Consider the following 25,117-nt stretch of genomic DNA (forward strand, 5'->3'; position numbering starts at 1 on the left):
TAGAGCTAACACCCAAATGTTAGAACTGTTCCTTTCCACCCACCCTGCCTCTTTAAAAAAAAAAAAAAAAAAAAAAAAACACTTTAAAATGTGATACTCTTGCACTGAATTTTTCAGTGGGAAAAACACACTCAAAATGGTATCAGCGGTGACACATAGCCAGAGTCCGTAATTTGAAGAACAAGGAAAAACTTTTATTCTACTCCTGTTCAAAATCTCCCTTTTCTCCCTTTAGATTTTATTAGCTGTTATATGGCAAGGGAATTGTTACCAGATCATTCTGATATGTTGGCTATAGTTTCAGTACTGATACTGTGGGCAACTGTGCACAGTGAATCCAAAGGAGGATTGATTACTGAAATGAAAAACCAGAGAAGCAAATATGTCTCCCATTCTTACTTCTGTTTTAAATGCTGCAAGGATTGCTCATTGAAGAGAGATTACGACTCTTAAAACTTAAAGACCCAGATATAAAAATTGCCATACATGGAGCCCTGGATGGCTCAGCCATTAAGCATCTGCCTTCTGCTCAGGTCATGATCCCAGGATCCTGGGATCGAGCCCCGCATCAGGCTCCCTGCTCGGTTGGAAGCCTGCTTCTCCCTCTCACACTCCCCTTGCTTGTGTTCCCTCTCTCACTGTCTCTCTGTGTCAAGTAAGTAAATAAAATCTTAAAAAAAAAATTGCCATGCATACTTCTGATGCCCTTCAAAATATAAAAATCAATTTTTATATTAAAATAAGTCCTACATCTACTTTCTAATTTTCATTTTATTAATTGTGACTTTTTAATACTGGGTGGGCTTGAAATGGAGCTTTTATGAATTCAGAGAACAAATTTATGTTGGTGTCTATTACGCGCCTGGCAATTTGCTTAATTCATTTTACTGGAGGAAGTGGGAAGGATACCTAAATTAACATCCTGCTTTAAAAAAAAAAAAACCTACTTACCCTTTCCCTCTGGATATTTCTCTTTACCTACTTGAAAGGAAATAGAAGTAGGACTGGTTGAAATGTGTTTAGTTGTTCAGGTAATCTTTATATATAATTCTATTCAAATGAAGAAAGAAGTAATAATATTCCCTTTGGAGGTGTAATTGATAAACATGTTCCATATCATCACTTAACAGGATTTGACAGCAAGTTTGGGGAGCAAAAGATGAGTGTTAATAGAACCACTAATTTTCAAAAGTTATCATTTATTCTTATTTAAAAGCTGATGGAGTGCTCTATTTTGCAAGGGAAGAAAACGTGTCTTTGCTTATTCTAATTTCCTTAACTCTTGTCTGTGTTACATTCTGGCTAATACTACTTAACAAATAATGTCAGGAAAGTAATTGCATTTTCATTATGGTGCTCTTCCCTCGTGATCATTCTGCAGGCAATATAGAGAAACTAAGAATTTCCCAGTTGAAGAACAGCCTTTCCAGCTTAAATCAGTTCTTCTGGCCTGACGAAGTTCTGTTATAGTGAGCACAGATGGCTAAAGATATCCAGAAGCTGGCCTTTCCTCTTTTGGGTACTTGGTTTGGTCCTCGAAATGTTAGTCTGCCTTTTAGGGGTGCATTTTTAAAGCTTGGGTCTTATCACAAGATCGTATGTTAAACTTCTCTTCATTGTCAGGATAGACAGCATTCGTACGTACAATTGCAAACCTAATTATAACCGTTAATTAAGTTTACATCTCCGTAGCCAGAGATGTTTTTTTTATTTTTTTTTATTTTTTATTTATTTTTTATTTATTAATAAGCTGTGTGAAGTCATGTTTTAGTTTCATAGAAAGCACTGCTACTTATATTTTGTACTAATACTGTTACATTAATGCTTGACAGTTGTGAAGCATATATATTTAACAAGAGGATATGTACAATATGATTTAAATTTCTTAAATATGTCTGTGTAGGGATAGGAAATGATTATAAGCCATGTAACAAAATGTTAATTATGTTTATCTCTGGGTAGTGAGACCTCTTGGGCTTTTAAAAAATAGTTTCCGTTTTGGGGAAAGTGAATATGTAATCAATAAAAAAATGTATGATCCCACTATGTAGACATACACGTATATGTGTACAAGTTATGATTTTTACGAAGTATTTAAAAAACCAAACAACTTTCTGATAAATTCTTAGGGAGGCATCCAAATTTTTGCAGACTAAGAGGTATCTATTCCTCAATTATAAAGGGAAAAATCTCTCAGATGCAGCTATCTGAAAATGGAGAGTTACCCCTATAAATTTATAATCTGCTTATGGCATAAAAAGGTATTTGGAGGTGATATTTAATGATTATGGAAGTCTCTTAAAAATAGAAAATTGGAGGAAAAAGCCCATCAGAATCAAAGTAGGACTGCAGATTATCTTCTGGAGCAATGACAAGCAAGGTTTTTGTTAATATACTTTTTGCTTATTGGCGTGTTTTTTTCCCAACGGGGGTGGTGTTCTGGCATATTTTTTTTAAAATCACAATTAAATTAGCTTTATTTTAGTCCATGACAGGAATATAAGTTCTGGGGAGGGGGGTGGAGGAATGGGATAGACTGGTGATGGGTAGTAAGGAGGGCACGTATTGCATGGTGCACTGGGTGTTATACGCAACTAATGAATCATCGAACTTTACATCGGAAACCGGGGATGTACTATATGGTAACTAACATAATATAATAAAAAATCATTAAAAAAAAAAGAAGGAATATAAGTTCTTTGCCTGCTTTATGGAATTAAAAATGTCAGTGGGAGCAGGATACTGTTTTTAGCTACTAAAATATCGGTACCTGAGTATATTTGAACAATAGAGAGACGACTTTTCAAACTGTCATCCCTTATATTTGTTAAATGCACTCATAGGACTTAACTTATTTCCTTCTCAAATACTTAAGGTTGAAGATGCTTCCTTTCGAAGTAGAACAGTGGAGATGTAGGCAGCACCACAACTTAGCCAGAGTTGGGATCAGAATGAATTTATTTTATCCTTTGCAGCCTTGTTCGGGTATCTTTAATTGCCAGCTGCTTTCTAGAAGCTGAGATCAGGGGACCGAATACCATGCGGTTTCCACATGTCTGTCTATCTGAGTTGTCCTGCTCTGTGATCGTTAGAACTCCTCTCTGACCAGCTTAGCCGAGTTGACCGTGGGAACAGGAGCGTCATTACCGCAAGCAGTGTCTTGGAAAGGACAATCACTTGGCACTCTGAATTCTGGTTTCCAGAGACTTAGCCCAGCTTGGGCTTCACCCCCACCCAGGTGGGAAGGTTCTAACTGCACCTCCCCTGAGCGGATAGCCTCCTTTGAAGAGCATCTCTTTGACCTGGCCACCCCCGCCTGACCAGAGGTCCCATGTCACAGGCTGTATGAGTCCTTGTCTTTAATCCTTACCTTTCTGCTTTTGCACGAACTCAGAGGCTGGACTTGAAATTAGGCCTTGGACTGTATTAGAAAATTAGGTAATCACACTACTGCCTTTAGGCAAGAAACTGCACCACCATTGTGGGGATGTCTGTTACCAGGTAACGAGCGCTTGGCTGCACAGAAAATAGAAGCGGTGCCCTCAAAGGCTTTGGGGTGGGGAGGATAGCTGTTCATCCTGCTTCCCCACAAACTCCATAAGCAGGGTGTCTTGAGTTTTCCCCGACAGTCACCAGAGAGCCAATCATCAAAGCCAGTATCCCAGGTGAGAAGAGGAGACCGGGGATGTATGTGTCTGGTCCGTCTGGCCGCTGGATGCTTTCCCAGGAATTCAGCAGTTGATATTTTGGTCAGAGAAGCCCTCTTTTAGGCTGAGGTTAGCGATAACATTTTTTTCCGACTAAGTTAAGGTGAGTTGATAGCACTCTATCGTGCTAAACATTCTCTCTGCCACTTACCACCGTCGTGTCTAAGTATCCACAAGGGAGGAAGTCAATCTGAGATGGACCAAGGTTTGTTTTTCCACTGCTACTCTTAGCCTAGCTCTGCTTTCTGATGACTAGTTTGTGGACCTAAAGCTGAGGCAACCTGGTACTCCTGTGGAAATGCCTGCTGTATGAATTAATATATGATTTTATTTTACATGTTTCTGTTTAAAAGGGAGGGGAGATGAAAGTAGAATTCATTCATTCGGTACATTTTAACTGAGTACCTTGTATATTCCGGTTATTATTCTTGTCACTGTGGATACAGCAACGAGCAAGACAGGCAAGGCCCCTTTCCTTAGGAGGAAACAGATGTAAAATGGGAAAATGCGTTGGTGGAAAATTACTTGATGGGTTGGGGGTGGGGGAGAATTTAAGTGCTCAGGAAAGGCCTCACTCAGATTTTACATTTGAGCTAAAAATCTAAATCACAAAAAGTTGCTATCCTTATGAAGATCTGGGAGAAGACTGTCCAAGCAGAAGGAACAGCAAGGGCAGTTGCCTTCAGTTAGGAATGTACTTGGTACGTACAAAAACCAGAAACAAGGCCGGTGTGCCTGGAGCTTGAGAACAGGAGGGCGATGTGGTTCAAGACGAGGTTGGAGGGGAAGGCAGGGGTTCCAGATTGTGAAGGGTCTTGTGGACCATGGTAACAATTGGGATGTTATTCTGAGCACAGTAGGAAGCCCTGGAGGGCTTTACACAGAAGACCCTTGTGACGTAAAAGGGTATCATCTGGCTGTGATAAGGAGAGTGGACTGTGGGGAACAGAATGGAAACGGGAGACCAGTTGGTGGGTTACTGCCGTGGCTCCCCTAGGAGATGACTTGTAATGGTTTGGGGGCCAGAGTGCTGAAGACAAGCCCTGCCCCGTGAAGAGCAGGAAACTCTCTGACTTTCTCATCCTCTTTCAGTATAGCCTTTAAGGTTAATCAGCTCGACATTTGAATGTAAAGAAAGTAATATTTTGAACTAGCGCAAAATTCTATGATTTCTAGCCATCCTGGTTTGTTTTGTTTTGTTTTTTCATTTTATTACTGAAGTTTTTGACAATTAATTTCTGACTCTTAAAACATCTCATTTCTCTTTGGCTTACTTCTGTGTACCCAGTCTGCTTAATCTATAATTTGTATCAGGGTGTTTGCCAAAGGTTGCTCATAGTTGTTTATTAAAATACTTAGGGCCTTTCTTCCTTTTTCTTTTTTTTAAAGTAGGCTCCACACCCAACGTGGGAGTTAAACTCACAACCCCAAGAAGATCAAGAGTTGCAGGCTCTACCCACTAGCCAGCCAGGCACCCCTTATTGTCTTTCTTATTACAAAATCTTTACGGCAGAAAATACAGCAAAATATAAGGGAAAAAACCTCCATGATCCCACTATCCCAAGAAATCTTTTATTTCCTTTCCATCTTTTTTCTATGCATGCCTATATTTATTTTTAAGTGGTTATTTCTTGAAGAAGTAAATTTTGCAAACAGTAGTTTTCATAAGAAGTTCGCTAGTTAAGTGATTTGCTTCATTGACTTTTTCATAGCATTCTTTAAGGTGGGAGCTCAATTTCATATTTTCTTGAACTGTTGTCATTAGTTGAAAAAACCTTCTCCCATTAGATGTTCATTATATAATTTTAATAAGCTTTGATTACGTTGTCTCTATCTTCAGCCAAGTTTCTAATACTATCCTTAAAATACCCACCAGCAAGCTAAAGTCATAGATTAGACCCAGAGTTAAAATTTTTTGTTTTTCTGGCATTTTTTTTTTTCCTCAGAGCTGTAATTCAGTTAGCTTTGCTGGGATCCACCATTATAATCTTCAGGTTATGTAAATTGAATATGTTAGCCTATTAATTAATTCCTATACTGTGCCTAGGATTTATGGTGACTTATTTCAGCTTATAGTAAAGACGTTAGAAATCTATTCGTAAAAACTTGTAGAACTAAGCTAGATCTTAGCTACAACCATGCATTCGGGAAAATAGAAATTCTTTTTTCAATGTATTTGTCCTGAAGTCAGGCTAAAATGTAATGATGATTCTTGGAATTATTTTGCAGACCTCAAAGGAAGATCTTCTGCAGGCTGATTTTGAAGGTGCTTTAAAGTTTTTCAGAGTTCAGCTTCCAAAGAGATACAGGGCAGAGGAAAATGCCAGAAGACTGATGGAGCAGGCTTGCAATATTAAGGTAAGGTACATGGATTTATATATAATAAAGACAGGATTTGAATGCAGAAAGAATGTGGCCAATTATATAAAACCTTTTCTCTATACTTGCTGGATTTTGACTATGTTTAAGGTGATGCTGTGTATGAACTAGTCTCTCCCAGACATTTTTGTGAGGCTGGTGTGTGTATAATACCTTCTAGTAAGACGTGGAGTGAAAGTTAGTAGGTTCAGATTGGAACAATAGGAAGACAAACATTTATCTTATAGGTAGGGCTCTAGAATGGACTGCTGTGATAGTGGTTTCCATGGCAGCAGACTTAGTATTTAGCTTTTGGCCATCTGTTTTAGGGTTATTTACGACAAAGCAAGACAAGCCTGCTAGGCAGTGCTTTCTCTTCTCTAAGGGACTTGGAAAGGTTTGAGCCTTGGTGTGCCCATTCCCACCCCAAGTCTGCAAAATGGTCATGGATATATTGTTCCTTATCCTATGCCACATAAAACTAAATAAGTTTTATAAAATAATTTGATATGGAAATTTCTATTCAGAAAATTATGGTATCAAGATGAGAGAGCACATTTTTTAAAGATTTAGAACCAATTTCTTGATGTTAATTCTTGTATCTCTGGAATATACTTGGGAATCTTCTTACCTACCTATGACATAAGTATAAATTTCCCTTCTGAACAAAGAGACAAAGATCCCTTGTCTTATGGACCTTACGTTCTTGCAGAAGGGAACAGAAAATAAATGACTAACATTATAAATAATATGTTTAATGTGCTAGAGGGTGATAAATAGCTAGGAAAAAAGGAAAAGTGGCGTGAAATAATAAGCAAGACCGGATTGGTGAGAAGAGGGAAAGTTGCAGTTGTTACTAGGTAGTCAGAGTGGGTAGACCTCATTAGGGAGGTGAAGGAGATGGGTTAGTCATGGAGATGTCTAGGGGAAGAGCATTCCAACAGAGGCAACAGCTAGTTCAAAGGCCCTGAGGCTGGCTCATGCCTGGTGGGTTTGAAGAATAGCAAGAAGGCCAGTGTAGCTGGAGTGAAGTGAATGAAAATGGGAGCAATAGACAAGGAAGTTGGAGAGATCACAAGGAGCCAGAAAATGTAAGTCTTTGTAAGGATTCAGGCTTTACTTTGAGTGAAGCAGGTAGCTCTTTCAAGGTTTTGGTGAAGAGTGATATGATCTGTCTGAGGTTTTAGAAGATCACAGTGCTTACTGTATTGAGAACAGACTGCAGGAAAGTAAGGGCGGAAGTAGGGAGATCAGACAGGGGTTTTTGCAGTAATCCTGTTGAGAAATAATGATTGAGTTTACCAGGGTGATAACAATGAGATAGAGATGGAGTGGAGACGGAGGTGGTTGGAACCTGAGTACATTTTGAAAGAGAACCAAAAGGATTTCGTGAAATATTACACATGAGTATGAGAGAAAACGAGGAGTCAAGATGACTCCATAGATTTTGGATTAGGCAATTAGAAGATAGAGTTGCCATCGAGTTATTAAGTTCATTACTTAAAATGTACTTTGACACAGACTTCATTTAAGCACCATACCCATTCTAACACTTTCTTGGTGTAACACTGTTGTTTTTTACTTTAACTTATTTTTAAGTAAATTCTGATTGTCAAAAAGTACAATTCAGTGCTGAAAGTAAATAACTGAACAGAAAAAATGTGTTGTCTTTCAAATGAATTCTATATTCAAAAAAATCATTTTCCAAAGATATTAAGCAAAACAGACCTCTGAATCTTCATCCTGAAATGCAAACTTGTAAAGCTTTCCAGATTATTTTAATTTGGCTGGGCCAAATGACTAAGCATGAGCCATATTTGTCTGTAGACTTTGAAAATGCATTTCAGTGGTCATGGTGGTTTTGATTGAATTTTGCTGGTGGTAAGTTTGAAAGGTAGGCTCCAGCCTCCGATTGTTCCAGAGCCGTCAGAGAAAAGTACTATAACTACAACAGTGCTATAGGAATCTGTTAAAATAAAACATTCATTTCTAAGAATGAGATGAGAGAGTTAGAAGGTACAGGTAAGGTAGAAAGTTAAATGTCTTCAGGGGAAATTTGGTAGCATCGGACAATCACTGAGAATGAAAAACCCAGGAAAGCAATCCGAAATTGTGAGATGTACAGGGAAAGATTTTTTCCAGTATAATTTATGAAGCTCCTCAGAGGATGGAGGCAATTAACAGTGGTCAGACCAGAAACCTGAAAGATGCAGAAACTTAAAATGTTAGAAAGTAAGTTCAAAATATGATCTGAGTGGACCGTTTCTGGAATGAACATGTGCAACCAGAATGATTTATGTGAACACGAGCAGATAGACGTGAATTTTTATTTTAAGTAATTATTTGATTTTGTTTTTTGTTTTTACGTCTTGTTTTGGGTTTTGTTCTTTGTTTGCATTATCTAAGGAGAGTAACTTTTTCTTAGATCTATAAAACAGTACTCACAGGACGCCATGTTTATTAAGGTATAGTTGACATAACATTATATTAGTTTCAGTTGCAAAATTGCAAAATGATCACCACAATACGTCCAGTTAACTCCTGTCACCATCCATGATTACAAAATATTCTTTTCTTGTGGTAAGAACTTTCTAGATCCACTCTCCCAGCTACTTTGAAACAGGCAGTACGGTATTATTAACTATAGTCACCATGCTGTGTAGTATATCCCCATGACTTATTTATTTTATAATGAATAATGTCATCATTTTATAATGAAATTTGTACCTTTTGACCCCCTTCACTCATTTTACCCACCCCTTTCCCCCCTGCCTTGGGCAATCAGTCTGTTCTCTGTCTTTCTGAACTTAGTATTTTTGTTTTGTTTTGTTTTTTTAGATTCTACATATAAGTGAGTTTTCTGTCCAGCTTATTTCACTTAGCATAATGCCATCAAGTTCCATCCATATTGTGCCTAATGGCAAGATTTCATTCTTGTTTGTGCCTGAGTAATATTCCATTGTGCATGTATACCACATTTTCTTCAGCCATTCGTCCATCAGTGGCCATTTAGGTTCCCATTGCTGGCTATTGTAAATAATGCTGTAATGAACATAGGGGTGCATATTATCTTTTCAAATGAGCGTTTTTGTTTTCTTCAGATAAATACCTGCAAGTGAAATTACTAGATTGTATGGGAGTTCTGTTTTTAATTTTTTGAAGAACCTTCATTTTCCATAGTGGCTGCACCAGTTTACATTTCCACCAACAATTGCACAAGGGTTTCCTTTTCTCCACATCCTGGCCAACCCTTATTTCTTATCTTTTTGATAATAACTGTTCTAACAGATACGAAGTGATATCTCATTGTGGTTTTGATTTGCATTTCCCTGATGATAAGTAGTGTTGGGCACCTTTTCACGTACCCGTTGGTCATCTGTATGTCTTCTTTGGAAAATGTTCAGGTCCTCTGCCCATTTTTTAATCAGATTGGGGTTTTTTTGCTGTTGAGTTATATGAGTTCTTTATATATTTTGGATATTAACTCTTAATCAGACATATGATTTGCAAATATTTTCTACCATTCAATAGGTTGCCTTTTCATTTTGTTGATGGTTTTCTTTTGCTGTGCAAAAGTTGTTGTTTGGTTGGTTGGTTTTTTAAACTCTGGGGCTTGAACTCATAATCCTGAGATCAAAACCTGAGCTGAAATCAAGAGTCAGACACTTAACCGACTGAGCCACCCAGGCACCCCTGTGCAAGTTTTTTAGTATGATGTAGTCCCACTTGGTTTATTTTTGCTCTTGTTGTGTTTATTTTAGATGTCAAATCCAAAATAGATCATCACCGAGACATGTCAAGGAGCTCACCACCTATGTTTTCTTCTAGGAGTTTTATGATTTAAGGTCTTATGTTCAAGTCTTTTATCCCTTTTAAGTTAATTTTCGTGTTTGGTGTAAGATAGTGGTCCAGTTTCATTCTTTTGTATATGGCTGTCCAGTTTTTCCATCACCATTTATTGAAGAAATTGTCCTTTCCCCATAGTATGTCTTGGCTCCTTTGTTGTAAATTAATTGACCATATGCACGGGTTTATTTCTGGCTTCTCTATTCTGTCGCATTGATCTATGTGTCTTTTTTTTTTATATACTGCTACCATACTGTTTTGAATACTTTGGCTTTGTAATATAGTTGAAGTCAGACAGCATGATGCCTCCAGCTTTGTTCTTCTTTTTTAAGATTGCTTTGGGTATTTGGGATCTTTTGTGGTTCTATACAAATTTTAAAATTGTTCCATTTCTGTGAAAGATGCCATTGGAATTTTGATAGGGACTGTATTGAATCTATAGATTGCGTTGGGCGTATGGACCTTTTAACAATAATTTAACTTGTGAACACGGAATATCTTTGTATTTATTTGTGTCTTCTTTAGTTTCTTTCATTAATGTCTTATAGTTTTCAGTGTCTAGATCTTTCCTTGGTTAAATTCATTCCAAGGTATTTTTTGATGCAATTATAAAATGGATTATTAATTTCTCTTCCTGGTGGTTTCTTATTCATGTATTGAAATAAAACAGAGTTTTGTATATTGACTTTGTATCACAGGATATCATTTTAATTTATAAAGTGATTGTGAGGCAGATGTGAGGTGAAACTCAGAGAAAGAAGATGGAAGTAGTACAATATCCAAGGATTGTGCTGGAACCGGAACATAGGTTTCCAACCTAAAGGTTTAAAATTGTTTTTTAACTGAGACCTACATTTTAAAATAGCTTTTACATCAAAACCCTGACCACACACACACCTGAAGAAATACCCTTACAATGTGTGATATACTCTGATGTTTCGTCTTCTACTACTATGTTGTATTCTGTGTCATTTCAACTTCTTGAAGAAAAATCTTCAAACCGAAAAGGCAGTCATAACCCAGTAAATCGATTTCACAACAGCTTGCTGTTTGGAAAAAATACTGAGGTCTATCATACCGTTCACACCACCTCCTCTTCCCGATTCTGATATGCTGCAACTTGTGAGAAGTTGTGGAGCTTAAGGTGTGGCAATGAATAATGGAAGTAGGGGTGTGGTAAGGATGTGAATCGTCATGCCGTCCTTACAGCAGAATATGCTGGCAACTGCAGATTTTAGGGAATGATGGATTTACAGACCAAGGCTATGTGTTAGGCAAAGCATTCACAGACAGAAGTGGCTGCGTGGAATAGGCAAAAAAGTTGCCCTCACAATTTCTTATCTACAGCCTTGAGATTAAAGTCAGAATGTCAAAAGTAAAAAAAAAAAATTATTTTAATTATTTTCAAAGTTAGTATTTGTATATGATTATATCTTTTTTGAATGGACGTGTTCTCATTTAATTACCCAACAAGCTGAATCACTTTCCTCTAACTTTAAGGAACTACGTGATGAGTGATTTCAGTGAACTGACTGGTTTTAAAATAGATGCAACAGTTAGTTGTAGGTGAAAAGTAACTTATTAGTTCCATATGTGGTTTATTTCTGTGTGTGTACCAACAAGATGTATTAACAAACCACACTGGATGAGATAAATAACTTTATTCTTCTAAAATCTGTATAATATTAAATATCAAAAATGTTTTTGTGTTTATTTTTTCTGACTTAACTAACATGATTTTAGATTTTTCAGATATCTTCCTGTGCCTATGGTTTCAACTAGGTTAAAATCAGAAAATATGTTGACCTATCAGACTTGATCTGAAAAGTGATTTGCTTATTTAATATATGAATATCCTGTTCTTCCTCAGGTTTCGCTGAATATCATTATTCAGTTGTTACTTGAGTTAAAAATTCTGCTAGTGTAGACCTTCTTAAACTTGATTCTTAGCTTCATGAACTCTAAATCAGTTGAAATTTGAATTTCTTAATACAGGCATATGAGAATTTTGTTTTTCCTGGTAAGATGATCTATAGCTTTCAATAGATTCTTAAAAGGAATTCAGTAACTCAAAAAAAAATTAGCCTCTATACTGTGGGACAGTCTTAAACTTGCTAGTACATTGATATTTTTATAAAGTATAAGAATTTATGAATGGGATACCTAAAGATATTCAAGTGCTTATACATAGAACCTTTATAATTATTCTTGATCTGCCTGTTTTTTAATGTAATTTTATTCAACATCATTTATATTCTATTAGGTTGAATTGATGAAATTACCATTCTTGTAGATCAAAAATGTAAGATATTAGACATCGTATATGATTTAATTTAGTATTTCATGCCCCTCCTCATGATTCGATGCTATGTATATAGATGATGAAATAGTAAAAATTTGAGTCTTTTAATTATAATGGAATTTGTTTAGCTGGCATTGCTCTGATAAGAACAAAAGGATAAATTAGAAGAGTAAAACACCTGTAGTAGAAGTTAGAGTACTGTGAATACCTTAGTTCTATGGACATGCAAACTTCTGAGAATTACTGTCCAAAGACTGGGAAGCAAGCCTTGTCTGTCCGCCCTTCCTTCCTTCCTCCCTTCCTTCCTTCCTTCTCCCCCACCTCTCTCTGTCTCTCTCTTTATTCTTTCTTTCTGGTTCATTTTTATTTGGAATAATGTTCCAAATGCCACATTTGTGATGCATCTCATTAGTAGCAAAGTTCATCACATCACTCAAAATATTCTGTTGGTAGATCTTCATAAAAGAATATTTAAAAATAGAAACTAGCCTATTTCATTTGATTTTATTAGTGAAATAATTTGACCAAAATTATAACTTCAGAATTTGACATTAAACTAAAACAAGGTAGTTAGGAAAGGAAGTTCATTTCTTGAGTGCGTATTGTGTGCAGGAACTATGCAAGAGAACTTCTGAGAGGAATATGCCCAGGGGTAAGAAAATGTGGCGATGTCCAAGCCCTAATCATACTTGATGACTAGAGAATAGGGAATGAGGGGAGTAAATAGAGAGAAGACAAAGCAAGCAGGAGCCAGACTGCTGGTGCAGAGCCATGTCTGCCATGGTAAGCAATTTGGATTTTATCCTGGGAGCAATGGGAAGCACTGAGGGGTCTTAAGTAAGAGGCAGAAATAATCAGCTGTTTGCTTTAGAAAGGTCTTTCTGGCTGCTGTGTGGAGAATGGGTTGAAAGGGGTAAGATTAGATATTGGTGCCAGACCAATTCAGGGATGGTTGCCGTAATCCAGGTGAGAAGGGACCAGAATATCTATTATAGGCGACAGATTCTAGAGATATTCAAGAGATAGAATGAACAGATCTTAGTGATTAAATGTGAGCATTAGGGGAGGGAAAGAGAGCCAGTGATGACATTCATAATTCTTAGGCAACTTGATAGTAATCACACCGCAAAGGGAACAAAGGAGAATAGATTACAAGGGTGGAAGATAATGAGTGGAGTGTTGGACATGTTAAGTTTGCAGTTATTATCCACAGTCTCATATCCAAATATATAGAAATACCAAGTAAGTGGGTGGATATGGAAGTGAGTTCTGAGCTGGAAGTAGGTATTTGGATATTACCACTATTGAAACCACGAGAGTGGGTGAATTCTCATAGGGAAGCAGAAAGGAATGTTGAGGATAGGTACATTAACATGTAAAAACTGGACTGAGAAGTAGAAGCTGGTGAGACTGAGAAGGCAGGAAGAAACCCAGAAGAGAAGTGAAATGTGACCACTAAGGGAAAAGGTATTTGTTTTCAAGAAGGAAGAAGCTGAATAAATGTCAGTAATGCTGAGAGGTCATATGAGGTAATGAGGAGTGAAAAGCAGACATTGTGCAATCGTTAATGATAAAGATGTCCTTAATGGCCTTAGTGAGAGCAGTTTCAGTGGAGTGATGAAGTATAAACCCCAACGATTCAAGGAATAAATGGGCGGGGAGGAAATGGAGAAAGGAAGATAAAACAACTCTTCTGAGAAGATTAGAATGGGAAGAAGTTGGGGGATGGAAGAGATGGCCAACGAGCCAGAGAATAAGTACAAGAGAGATAAGAAGACATGAGATCGAGATGGATTTTTGGAGGATGGGAAAGATGAGTCTTTAAATGCTAATAAACTTCAGTGAATCGGTGTCTTCACTGAGCACCTACTATATGCCTGGCACTGTGCTAGACCCAGGGAATACAAGGTAGATATGCTCCCTGGAATCATGGGATTTCCATACTATTGTGTGGAAAATGTTAGTTAGATAATCACCTAAATAAATATGTAATTACAAAGTGAGACAAAAGCTCAAAAGGGAATAATAAGGATATATGAGGGGAAGGAGCAAGGGAACCTGACTCTGACTCAATCAACAATTTAGGGAAAGCTTTCTTGAACTTAGATTATAAGGCATTCCAGACTGAAGGAACAGCATGTACAAACACTGTGAAGTAAGAAGGAGTAAGATATGTTTAAGAAACTGGCAGAAGGCCAAGGGGACTATAGCTCAGAGAATCATGAGGGTTGATGTGTAGGGACCAGACCACTCCGTCTTCAAATAAGAAAAGGCCCATAGAAAGAGAAATGTTGAAGATTTGGTAAAGAAAGGGGAATATATCAAGAGACAGGCTTCCAAGGAGGGTAAGGGATTAGATTTCAAAGAATAGACCTTTCTTCCATTACAGTAGAAGGGAATGAGCAAAGAATCAATGGTGATGAAGGGATGTGCAGTTTGGTGAGGAGAAGTTGAAGGTTTCTGTTATTTCAGTTAAGCAGCTTTTAGAATGAAGAGAATATATAGTAAAGTAAGAGGTTTAAAGAACATGGAAAAGCTTTTAGAACAGATGTTGTAGAGACTGGAAGAACTAAATGAGAAAACACAAAAGAGTTGTTGGACCATTGTTGGAGATCATGAATTCGTAGTGGCAAAAATCTGTAGCATTTTGTGAGTCCCTCTAGAAACACTCAGCAGCCCAAATGTATACATGAAGAAAGTAGACAGTTATTCTGACCCCAAGTTGAGGTTTGCCAGCATGAGGCAAAGGAAGGACAGTGGGGCCAGGGTGATGGTGCTCTAATAAACCAGATCTTGGGGGAATGAGAGGGATGAAGAGAAGGGGAATCCCTGATCCATCACTTGTGCCAATTTTCATGGTGTCAATACTCCTATAATGGCCAATTTCAAGATGCCAGTGACTTAAGAACAAGCTCAGACATGGACACCTGAGTGGCTCAGTCGGTTAAGCATCCAACTTCTGATTTCCACTCAGGTCAGGATCTCAGGGTCATGAGACAGAGCCCCATGTCTGGCTCTGAGCTCAGCATGGAGTCTGCCTGAGATTCTCTCTCTCCCTTGCCCTCTGCCCCTCCCCCCCAATAAATAAATAAAATCTTTAAGAAAACACTGGCTCTCACAATTTTTGAATGTTAATAGTTACTTATCAGGAACTGGTAGTTGATGACACCAGCACACACAGGTTGAGAGCGATAAGGCTAGAAGCCACTGTCGTTGACATGATGGAAAATGGAGTCTAACAAGTAGAAGAGAAAGTGAAGACCAATGGGGACTGAGAGTCTGCAAGAAAAGAGGGTGGGGGAGAGCTACAAAGAATTGTTGAACTCCGTAACTAAGGAGAATGGTGGAGGAGAGCATTAAATGAGTTGGTGGTGGTTACCCAAGAAAAATCATCTTTCCTCCAAAAGCTCTTACATTTGAAAGACAGTTTAGTGACACTGGAAGACAATACTGACTTGCACTTAAAATTTTTGCTTGTAGCTCAGTAGCTTAGTCAGTGGCAGCAGAACCGTGCCAGTTGCTATTTTGACATCTATGGCCGGCTCCTCTGACGTTCCTCTCTCGGTCCTAGCAACAGCGCTACCATCTCTCCCATCTTCCTGTGATTGTAGAGATGGCAGAAGCAGCAGGAGCAAGGGAGACGAGAGGGCCCATGATGGCTAAAAACAAAGGTCTGCCCTGGCATCTTCCTCACACACCAAAATTGTCTTCCTGCCTCATGCGGGAGAAGTAGGCACCGATGACTAAGGGGTTACCGTGGTAACTACTTGCCTCAGAAGCTCTGCTTCAGCTCAGTTATCTCTTTACTGAGATGGACAATTATCCGCGCTCTCAGAGGGGATTGATATAATTTGATCTTTCCTCCCACAGATCACGTTTGTAATGGGATATGGTAAATTTGTTTATCTAGAAATTTAACATTTTTTCCCTTTTAAGACCTCCATATTTGTAACCGTGGATTTGAATTTAACTGTTTGAAAAATAACTTTCATACTAGAAGAAAACTGTAAAGAACATTTGTATTAAAAGCAATTTGCCTCTAATTTCTTCATGCTGTTTGCTATTTATTCTGACTGTTGTTGCAATATGTAAACAAGAATATAATCTCCCAAATGAAGGCTTTCTTTGAATTAGCAATGAGGCCACTTATGCGCACTGTAGAAGGGTTCATTTTTAATGGGACTACATCCAGTGTTCCTTTCCTATGAGGACCTCTACGTTGACAATCACAGTTGGGAATATTTGGTTTAAAGGGTCCTACTCTTCTGCTGCACAAGTGTTATGTTACAGGATACGGAGTTGTGATAAATAACAAACTGATAACGAGGTAGTTCCTATATCAAAACATTTACCTCTTTTTTCCTCTGAGGGTTCTTTTTTTTTTAAAGATTTTATTTAGAGAAAGCACATGTGTGTGCGAGTACTTGTGGGCACGTGCGGGGGAGGAGCAGAGGAAGAGGAAGAGAGAATCTCAAGCACTGAAGATGGAGCCCAACTCGGGGCTCACTCGGGGCACCTGAGATCATGACCTAAGCTGAAATCAAGAGTCAGATGCTTAACTGATTGAGCCACCCAGGCGCCCCTCCCTTGAGGCTTCTGTTAACATTCACAATCCTCAGTGTGCCACAGATTTGGGGAATTGTTTTGTTTTTCCCCAAAATTAATGCAATTTGATCTTGCTTCTCACAGTCGTGTACCGTGGGACTGAACAGGGAACACGTAAATGTTGGACGCGCTCTGGAACAGTTGATGACAGGTGGAGAAAATGGGCCATAGTGCCAGACGCCCAGGCATCAGGCGCCCTCCACATTTAGAAAACTGAGCTTTTCTGGCTGTTCCTACTCAGCTAGAATGCATTTGTCCCCTTTCTTTACTTCTGCCGTTGTGTCCTACCATTATCCCTACTCTTAACCATCATTTTCTTTCAGTTTATTAAGGAGAAAGCTATATAGATATTTTAAAAATAACTTGCTGGGTGAACCTGGGTATTGTATCATGAGCTAATCTATATAAATCACTAGGTTGTCCTACACCAAAGAGAAATAAGATAAATGGATATAAAAATTGATTTTTATATGGGCGTCTCTCTTTTTAGTAAGGGAAACAATAAATCATAGGAGTAAAGAATTATACCCTTACATGCATTCCACATTTGGTGCAATGTCCTCATGCAGAGCTTTCCACAAAGAATTAACCACGAAAAAGAATACTTCAAAACTGCTATTCCAACTAGCAGTTTCTCTTCCTTCAGACTTTAAGTATCTTTTTCTCCCCTGCGATGAATTCACTCTCAGCAGTCTTCCAAAGACTTAGTAAGACTAATGGTTATGCTCTTAAATGGGAGTTTTCATACTTCATATACCTTTCTGGAGTGTTTTGCACATTACTTTCTGTTAAAATTTATGTTTATCTGTGTTGGAGAATGAAGTTAGAACCCGTCTTCACTTTTTGGCAACATTGGTAATAAATAATTTTGCTGCAACTACTTACACTGAGATCCACCTTTCTTTGTTTTTTTAAAACTATTTGTGTTTGTTTTTTTGAGAGAGCGAGAGTGCTCACACGCACACAAGTTCCCCGGGGGGAAGGAGCAGAGAGAGAGAGAGAGAGAATTATAAGCAGGCTCCACTCCCAGGGCAGAGCCTGACACACGGGGCTCGATCTCATGACCCTGAGATCATGACCTGAGCTGAAATCAAGAGTTGGACGCTTCATCGACTGAGCCAGCCAGGCACCCCCCCCCGCCCTTTTTTTAACTATTTGAATTCATAGTAAGATTATATATAAAGTGTGCTTCATAGTTTGTGTTTGGGGATCTAATGTAGACAAAATATATATGGTGTTCTTCCGTGCCCTTGTTGCTGCTCACTAGAAATAATTTAATTTTGTTTTTGTATGTAGCAATAAAAATAAATTTAAATGTTGAAGGTGTTGAAAATAGGTTGGGTTAAGATCGCCGAGTCACTGGATCCTGGGGGCTTATTAGTATTCCAAACCCTTCAGCCACAGCTGTTTCCTGAGCCAGTGCATCTGTAAGACTGATGAGTCACTGACCTCTCCCTCTGAAACTAATAATACATTATATGTTAATTAATTAAATTTAAATTAAAAAAAAATTCCTCTGCCTCCACTCTAGGGGTGTAAGGTAAAATTACATTATATTTACTTAGTTATTATATGCTCGTTCCACCAACCCATGGACCCATTTAGCATTTAGCTGGCAAGTAACTGAGTCTTTCTTACTTCTTTTACTATTATGCCTTTTTCTCTCCTTCTCCCAGGGCAAAAAAAAAAAAAAAAAAAAAATTCTTTTACAGTGGTGGAAGTAACACGTAAATGAGAATAGCATCCCAAAAAAGAGAGTGAAAATTTTTAAGTGTTATTCACATGTCTCCAACTGTTGTCACGCTTTCCGAAGCTCCACTTAAAGGCAAACAAACTGCTGAGGGGAAAATTCTATTCCGTGCTAGAGCTGATAGCTGTGATTAAATGGGAAATGCTTTCCCATTGTCAGTTCCTCCGGCCTGGGAAAGAGAGCGTCGAACCTGTTCCCCGCCTGCACCGTTTCGCACCCAAAGGACTACAGGGTGCGGTCCCCGTGGTCTCTTTCAGACAGCCGTTGCTTCTTGTTTCACTGCTTCTGTTGCTGCTGCTGTTGTCGGTATCATTCTGTGAGGGAATCTTGGAGAGCAGAGCTCATGGAGAGGTGGTAAAGCGCAGTTAAGTGGCTAGGCGAGAGGCACAGTCCGCACTCCGCACAGGTGCTCTGCCACGTTCCATTCCTTCTCTTCGCCACGCACCGCGCTGTCCCCCGTGCTCCCTCACCCTCCGGGTCGCCCGGCTTCCCACCAGCTCTTGCCCCGTGTTGGAGTTTCTTACTAGGTTGGTGCCAAAGAGGCAGTCTTTATTTTCTGGGTCTCGTGTCTGGCCCTGGGTCGTCATGTCTGTAGTCATCAGCTAGGGTGCCATCAGAAAATACCAGACTGTGGGGCTTAAACAGCAGTTTATTTCCTCACAGTTCAGAAGCTAGAAGTCCAAGATCGGGGGTCGGCAGGTTTGGTTTCTTCTGAGGCCCCTCTCCTTGTCTTGCAGGTACCCATGCTCTCACTGTTCCTCACATGGTTGTCCCTCCATCTGGGTTGTCTGCGTCCTAATCTTCTCTTCTTGTAAGGGTACCGGTACTGGGAGTTAGTGCTTCAACATGGGAATTTGGGGGCACACAGTTCAGTCCATAATAATGTCTTTTCTCATAATCAACAGAATGCCAGTTTCTCCCCAGTTTCTCTGAAAATACTCTCTTCTCAACATGGATCTTCCTTGGCAACCCCGAAGTGGTCTCCAACATCTGATAATACATAACAGGACATTTCCCATGTTTGTCAGCTTACCCAGGTTCTCCCATTCTATCCTAAAATCTCAGATTATTAAAAAGATTTTACAGCTCCACCCTCCACTTCCATCAGCCCACGTGGTCGGCAAGGCACGTCCACTGGCACGCATGTTAGCTTGTGAAAAGTTCTCATTTACCTTACATACCCTTGTTCTGGTGCGGTCTCACCGCATTAACTTCCTTATAGTCCCGCCTTTATATTGTATCATATTTTATATAAACCACAACCTCACTCCCTATTTCTCTTCCTTTCCTAAAAGAGAGCCGGTGAGTTGGGCAAGTAAATAAGTTACATCTTAGCACGATGTCCAGTGATAGAAGAAAGTCTATGTTCTAGTCTAATAAAATGGACACATTAAGCAGTATATAAGACGTAGGAACTTAATGTATTTTCTGAAATCATTCACATAAAATTTTTTATTCTAAAACATTTCAACAAATTTTAAGATGGCCTTTGTTTAAGAAGACAGATTGTAGACATTGCCTTGCAGGGGAAATATTCTGAAGAAAATTGTCTGGCGTAGCAAGAGCTTCTTAGACCCTTCACCTCAGACTAACTGGTCTGTCTGGCTTTAGTTTCTGACTTCTCCAGTTTCCCGTACTCACTACCACCAGAGGTGTCTGCCCGGAAAATAAACCTCTTCTTGACACTCCTCACTTCGGAGAACACTGCTGCGTCCCTGTTACCTGCAGGATAAACCCCCCACCCCTCAGCTTAGCAGAGAGCCCCTTCTTTCATACCAATATGCCATGCCCCTTCCTGGCCTTGTCACATGTCGTCCCTTCCTCCTGGAATACTTTCCCTCTGTGGAGTGCCTGGAAAACACAGGAGCTTTGGAGGCACACAAGTCTAGTTTTGAGTTCTGACTCCAGTTCTTACTGACTGAGTGATCCTGAGAAATTTACTTAATCTCCTTGAGTAGTTTTCTCATCATGAAATGAGGCTAATACCTATTGCACAAGGATCTTGTAAGAATTATTAAAGCTAAGCATATGTGTGACTCACTGCTAAATTATTTATCAATTCCTTTTGCAGTTATAGGGTCAAGCAAACCCCCGTTTACCCTTTAAGATCAGACATCACCTCCTCTAGGAGCCTAGGCTGTTGTTTACTCTGTGCTAATTCCTGCACTAGAGCCACGCAGTTGTACTTAAGAACGTGGATTTCTGAAGCCATGCTGTTGGGGTTCCAATCTTGGCTTCTCTGTGCATTACCTCTGTGATCTCAGGCAAGTTACTTGTACTCCCTATAACTCAGCTCTCTGTTGTCTAAAATAAGGATAATATTATCTACGTAATAGGATTACTGTGAAGATTAAGTGGGATCATATATACACTTGACCCTTGAACAACACAGATTTGCACTGTGTGGATTTACTTGTACGTGGATGTTTTTTGACAAATACAGTACTGTAAATGTATTTTCTCTTCCTTATGATTTTCTTAATAACTCTTTTTTGCTCTAGCTTACTTTATTGTAAGAATACAGTATATGATACGTGTAAACAAAATATGTGTTGATAAACTCTATGTTATTGGGAAGATTTCCAAGTCAACAGTTGGCTATCAGTAGTTAAATTTGGGGGAAGTCAAAGCTGCATTTGGATTTTTGACTCTGTTGGGGGTCGGTGCCTCTAACCACCTGCATTGCTCAAGGGTCAGCTGTGTAAGACATTTAGCACAGTGCGGTGCATAGTTAGTATGTCAGCCATTATCACTGTATTCATTTTGAGTCATTTTCTCTGACTGTGAGTTCCTCAAGGCTTGGACTCTACCTTGCTGTTCTCTAGATGCCTTGTGTCTGATCCAATGCCTAGCCTATGCTAGGATCAAAGGAGGCCTAGCTGGATCAAAGAAGTCACCCATTAAATATTTATTTAGTTAGCAAATCCTGTTCATTTAAGATGAAGAATATTGGGCTTTAAATCCTCTTTGAAAATACTGAAAATAAACAGGAAAATTCTCACGTATTATACTGGATAGTATTCCAGGTTTCTTCCCACAGAAAAATGAAATAGCTGAGTGTATTGGTCTAGAATTTTGCTTTTAAGCAAGGTGTCTTCACAGTATTATGTTGCCAGGTTCCCAAGAAGTCCCGACCAGGTGCACAAGCACAAATCAAGCCTCTGCTTTTGCCATACTTGTCAGGTCATGTTGACCAAAACAAATCACATGGAGAGTCAGTGTTAGAGGAGACTACACATGGGAAATGGATACCAGGAGACATGATTGGTGGGGAGCATTCCTCTAACAATCTACCACACATATGCATGGTAAATTTATGCTTAAATATATATATATAAATATTTATACATAAATATATAAAATATATAAAATTAACTTCATTTCTGAGAATTTGGTGTAGAAAGGACATTTCCTTGCCATTTTAATAATATTTACTAACTTATTAATAATTTTTATTTAAGGGGCGCCTGGTTGGGATCTGCCTTCAGCTCAGGTCGTGATTCCAGGGTCTGGAGATCATGCCCTGAATTGGGCTCTCTCCTCAGCGGGGAGCCTGCTTCTCTCTCTCCCTCTGCCTGCCAACCCCCACCCCCACTTGTGATCTCTCTCTCAAATAAATAAATAAATCTTTTTATTAAAAAAATAATTTTATTTAATAATATCCTTTTATACATTTTGATATTATGAGCTGATATTGCATTTTCAATTAAATTTTTTTCCACAATAAAAGTGAGTGAGTAAAGCCAGCATCAGTTTAGGTTCCCTGATAGCAGAAGCAATATTGCTTATGAATTGTTAATAAAACTTGAGTAGAGATACTCTGATTACAAAGAAAATCCAGCCTGTCATACATTTCAGCAGACCATTGGGATTTCATCATTCAGCAGACCATTGGGATTCCAGAATTCAGAGGAAGCTTAAAGATTTGTAAGTGTTCTACATTGTAGCCTACTCCATGGTGAAAGGCTAAAAGCATTTCCTCTAAAATCAGGAACAAGACAAGGATGCCCATTCTTGCCACTTTTATTCAACATAGTATTAGAAGTCTTAGCTGGAGCAGTTAGGCAAGAAAAAGAGATAAAACGCATTCAGATTGGAAAGGACAAAGTAAAACTGTCACTATTTCTAGATGACATGATATTATATATAGAAAAACTTAAATACTGCATCAAAATAAAACTAATATATTTAGTGAGGTTGCAGGATACTAAATCAATATACAAATCTGTTGTGTTTCTATATATTAATAATGAACTATCGGAAAGAGAAATTAAGAAAACAGTCCCACTATAATTGTATCAAAAAGAATAAAATACCATGGAATAAATTTAACCAAGGAGGTGAAAGACCTGTAAATTGAAAACTACAAGAAAAGACAATCTCTTCAATAAATGGTGATGAGAAGACTGGACAGCCATATGCAAAAGAATGAAACTCCACCACTGTCTTATACCATACACAAAAATTAACTCAGAATGGATTAAAGACTTGAACATAAGGCCTGAAACCTTAAAACGCCTAGAAGGAAACAGAGACAATAAGCTCCTTGGACCTAGTTAATTCTGTTTTTGTTTTAATTCATCTCGGTGTTCAGCTGTAGTCATTTTATCCCAACAGAACTTCAGACTCTTAAATATGGGTGACGTAGTTAAACTCCTCTTAATGTAAGTTTTTCATGGAGGGCCATGGATAGATGGTCTCAGGATGACTAAAAAGAAATAGTTTTATATCTAGAGAAAAGAGTAATAAAACTTTCTTATAAAATAATCAGACCTATAGTCAGTGGAATATCACAAGATACAAACTAATGACTTTATTTTTAGATGGACCCAGGATCTGGAGGGGTGGGGAATGGATGCAAAAGAAGATATCGTATAATATGTTTTCAGTATTTAGAGAAGAATGCAATTGGAAAAAAGGAGGACCCAAAAAAATGGGAAAGATCTAGTATTTTGTTTTTTTGAAAAGTAGGATCCATGAGTAGAGTATTGCATTTGTCAGGAAAACTGCTGCATTAGACAGAATTTGCCTTTAATGCCCAGAGATACTTGCTGCTGTCAAAAGGAGCAGAACTTAATCTTGTCCTATTTGGCTGATGTTCACAGGTATTTTTGATGAATTGAGCCCAAAATCAGATCCAAAGACATCCTCCCCACAGAGAGTTGGTGATGGATCAATTGAACTAAGTGCTCTGAGCATGTTGCAGAAAAGAGACGGCAGTCCCATCCCAGGCTCTGCCCTCCTAACCACTGTGTCAGTAATGGCTGTGGGCACCCGTGCAGCCCATTCCTCCCTGCTTCCCTCATGGGTGTCTCTGTGCACTCCTGCCTCTTGCCGGTGCATCTGCAACCCAAGGGCCTTTCCATAGCTTGCTGTTCCTGCCCATTTCTGCCTCCTGATTCTGTACAACTTGCTATTTTTTGTTTGAAGGCACCACTGGTTAATATTAAATTTGTCATGATAACAGCCACAACAATTATATCTTGCTTCCATAAATGCCTGGCATGTTTATCACTTAATCATTATTTTAACATCATGAAATGCCCTTATTGACCTGATTGTACAGAGTAGAAAACAGGCACAAAATGTGTAAGTCCGTAACAGGGGCCACTTGGCTAATAAGTGACTGAGCCAAAATCTGAATCCAGGCAGCCTGGTTCTAGAGTCTGTGCTTTACTACCTCTCTTATACTCACTGTTTTTTTGTATAAATCTTATACTATACCAGATAGTTTTTGAAGGCAACCAATATTTATAAGTTGTTAAGTAGTTCCAGTATTTATCAGTCCCTTACAGGATTTAAGACTACTCTGACTCGATAGGATTACATTAAATGGTGTCTGTTCATTATTTTGCTTAAGAAGCATCTAGGGTTTCTTGCACACCTACTGTGCCCTAGCACCCCACTAGGCATTCTGTTCAGGAATAATCACATCAGACAAGATTCTAGTCCTCTTGGAGCTTACAGGATAATGGAAGGGACAGATAACACAAAAATAATGTATAATAAAAAATTGTAACAAAGGTTACAAAGGGAAAGAGAAGTTTGTTATAAGAGAGAAAATAGTAAGAAGCTAATTTAGACAGGGGAATGAGGATCGAGGAAAACTTTTCAGAGGAAGGTAACATTTTAAGCTGAAATTCTAAAAGCTAAACAGGAGCTAGCCAGCTGAAGAGGAGCAGAGTATGCCATCGATCTTTTGTTTCTGGCAAAGTAGTGGACCAGATGTCCGTGTAAACCCTCCTGGTACAGAACATCTAAAACTTCTGGATAAAATAATTAAAATATATTTTTAAATGTGTGGCTGAGTGAGTGGGGAAATAAGAAAAATTTTTAGGAGCCAGAAATTAATGTGAAAACCTGAATCCTGAGATATTAGCAAATTCTACACCTGTATTTTGTTCTTTAGGCATTTGCCAGTCCCTGGTGGACTGGATCTTGGGCTTTAACGGGCCTCACGCAGAAGACAAAGACAAAGGTTTCTCTGTCAATAGGTGATTAGGGGGAAAACCCATCCCTTCCCTATACCTTTTCTTCCCAGAGTGAAAC

The 25,117-nt window shown here is 38.6% G+C and overlaps 1 protein-coding gene across 12 annotated transcripts in view; it reads left to right on the plus strand.

Annotated features, from left to right (window-relative positions):
• The window catches only part of RABGAP1L (RAB GTPase activating protein 1 like), a 722,910-nt gene that overhangs the window by 574,999 nt on the left and 122,794 nt on the right, over positions 1 to 25,117 (plus strand). For all 12 annotated transcript variants that reach the window (XR_007191366.2, XM_057315476.1, XM_044387902.3 and 9 more), the window contains one exon: positions 5,937 to 6,065. Coding sequence is in view for 11 of the 12 variants with exons in the window: in XM_057315476.1 (XP_057171459.1) it covers positions 5,937 to 6,065 (129 nt within the window). In the remaining variant the exon portion in view is untranslated. The remainder of the gene's footprint in view (positions 1 to 5,936; positions 6,066 to 25,117) is intronic.

This window comes from Ursus arctos, unplaced genomic scaffold, assembly GCF_023065955.2.
Source record: "Ursus arctos isolate Adak ecotype North America unplaced genomic scaffold, UrsArc2.0 scaffold_2, whole genome shotgun sequence".
NCBI classification, from domain to species: domain Eukaryota; kingdom Metazoa; phylum Chordata; class Mammalia; order Carnivora; family Ursidae; genus Ursus; species Ursus arctos.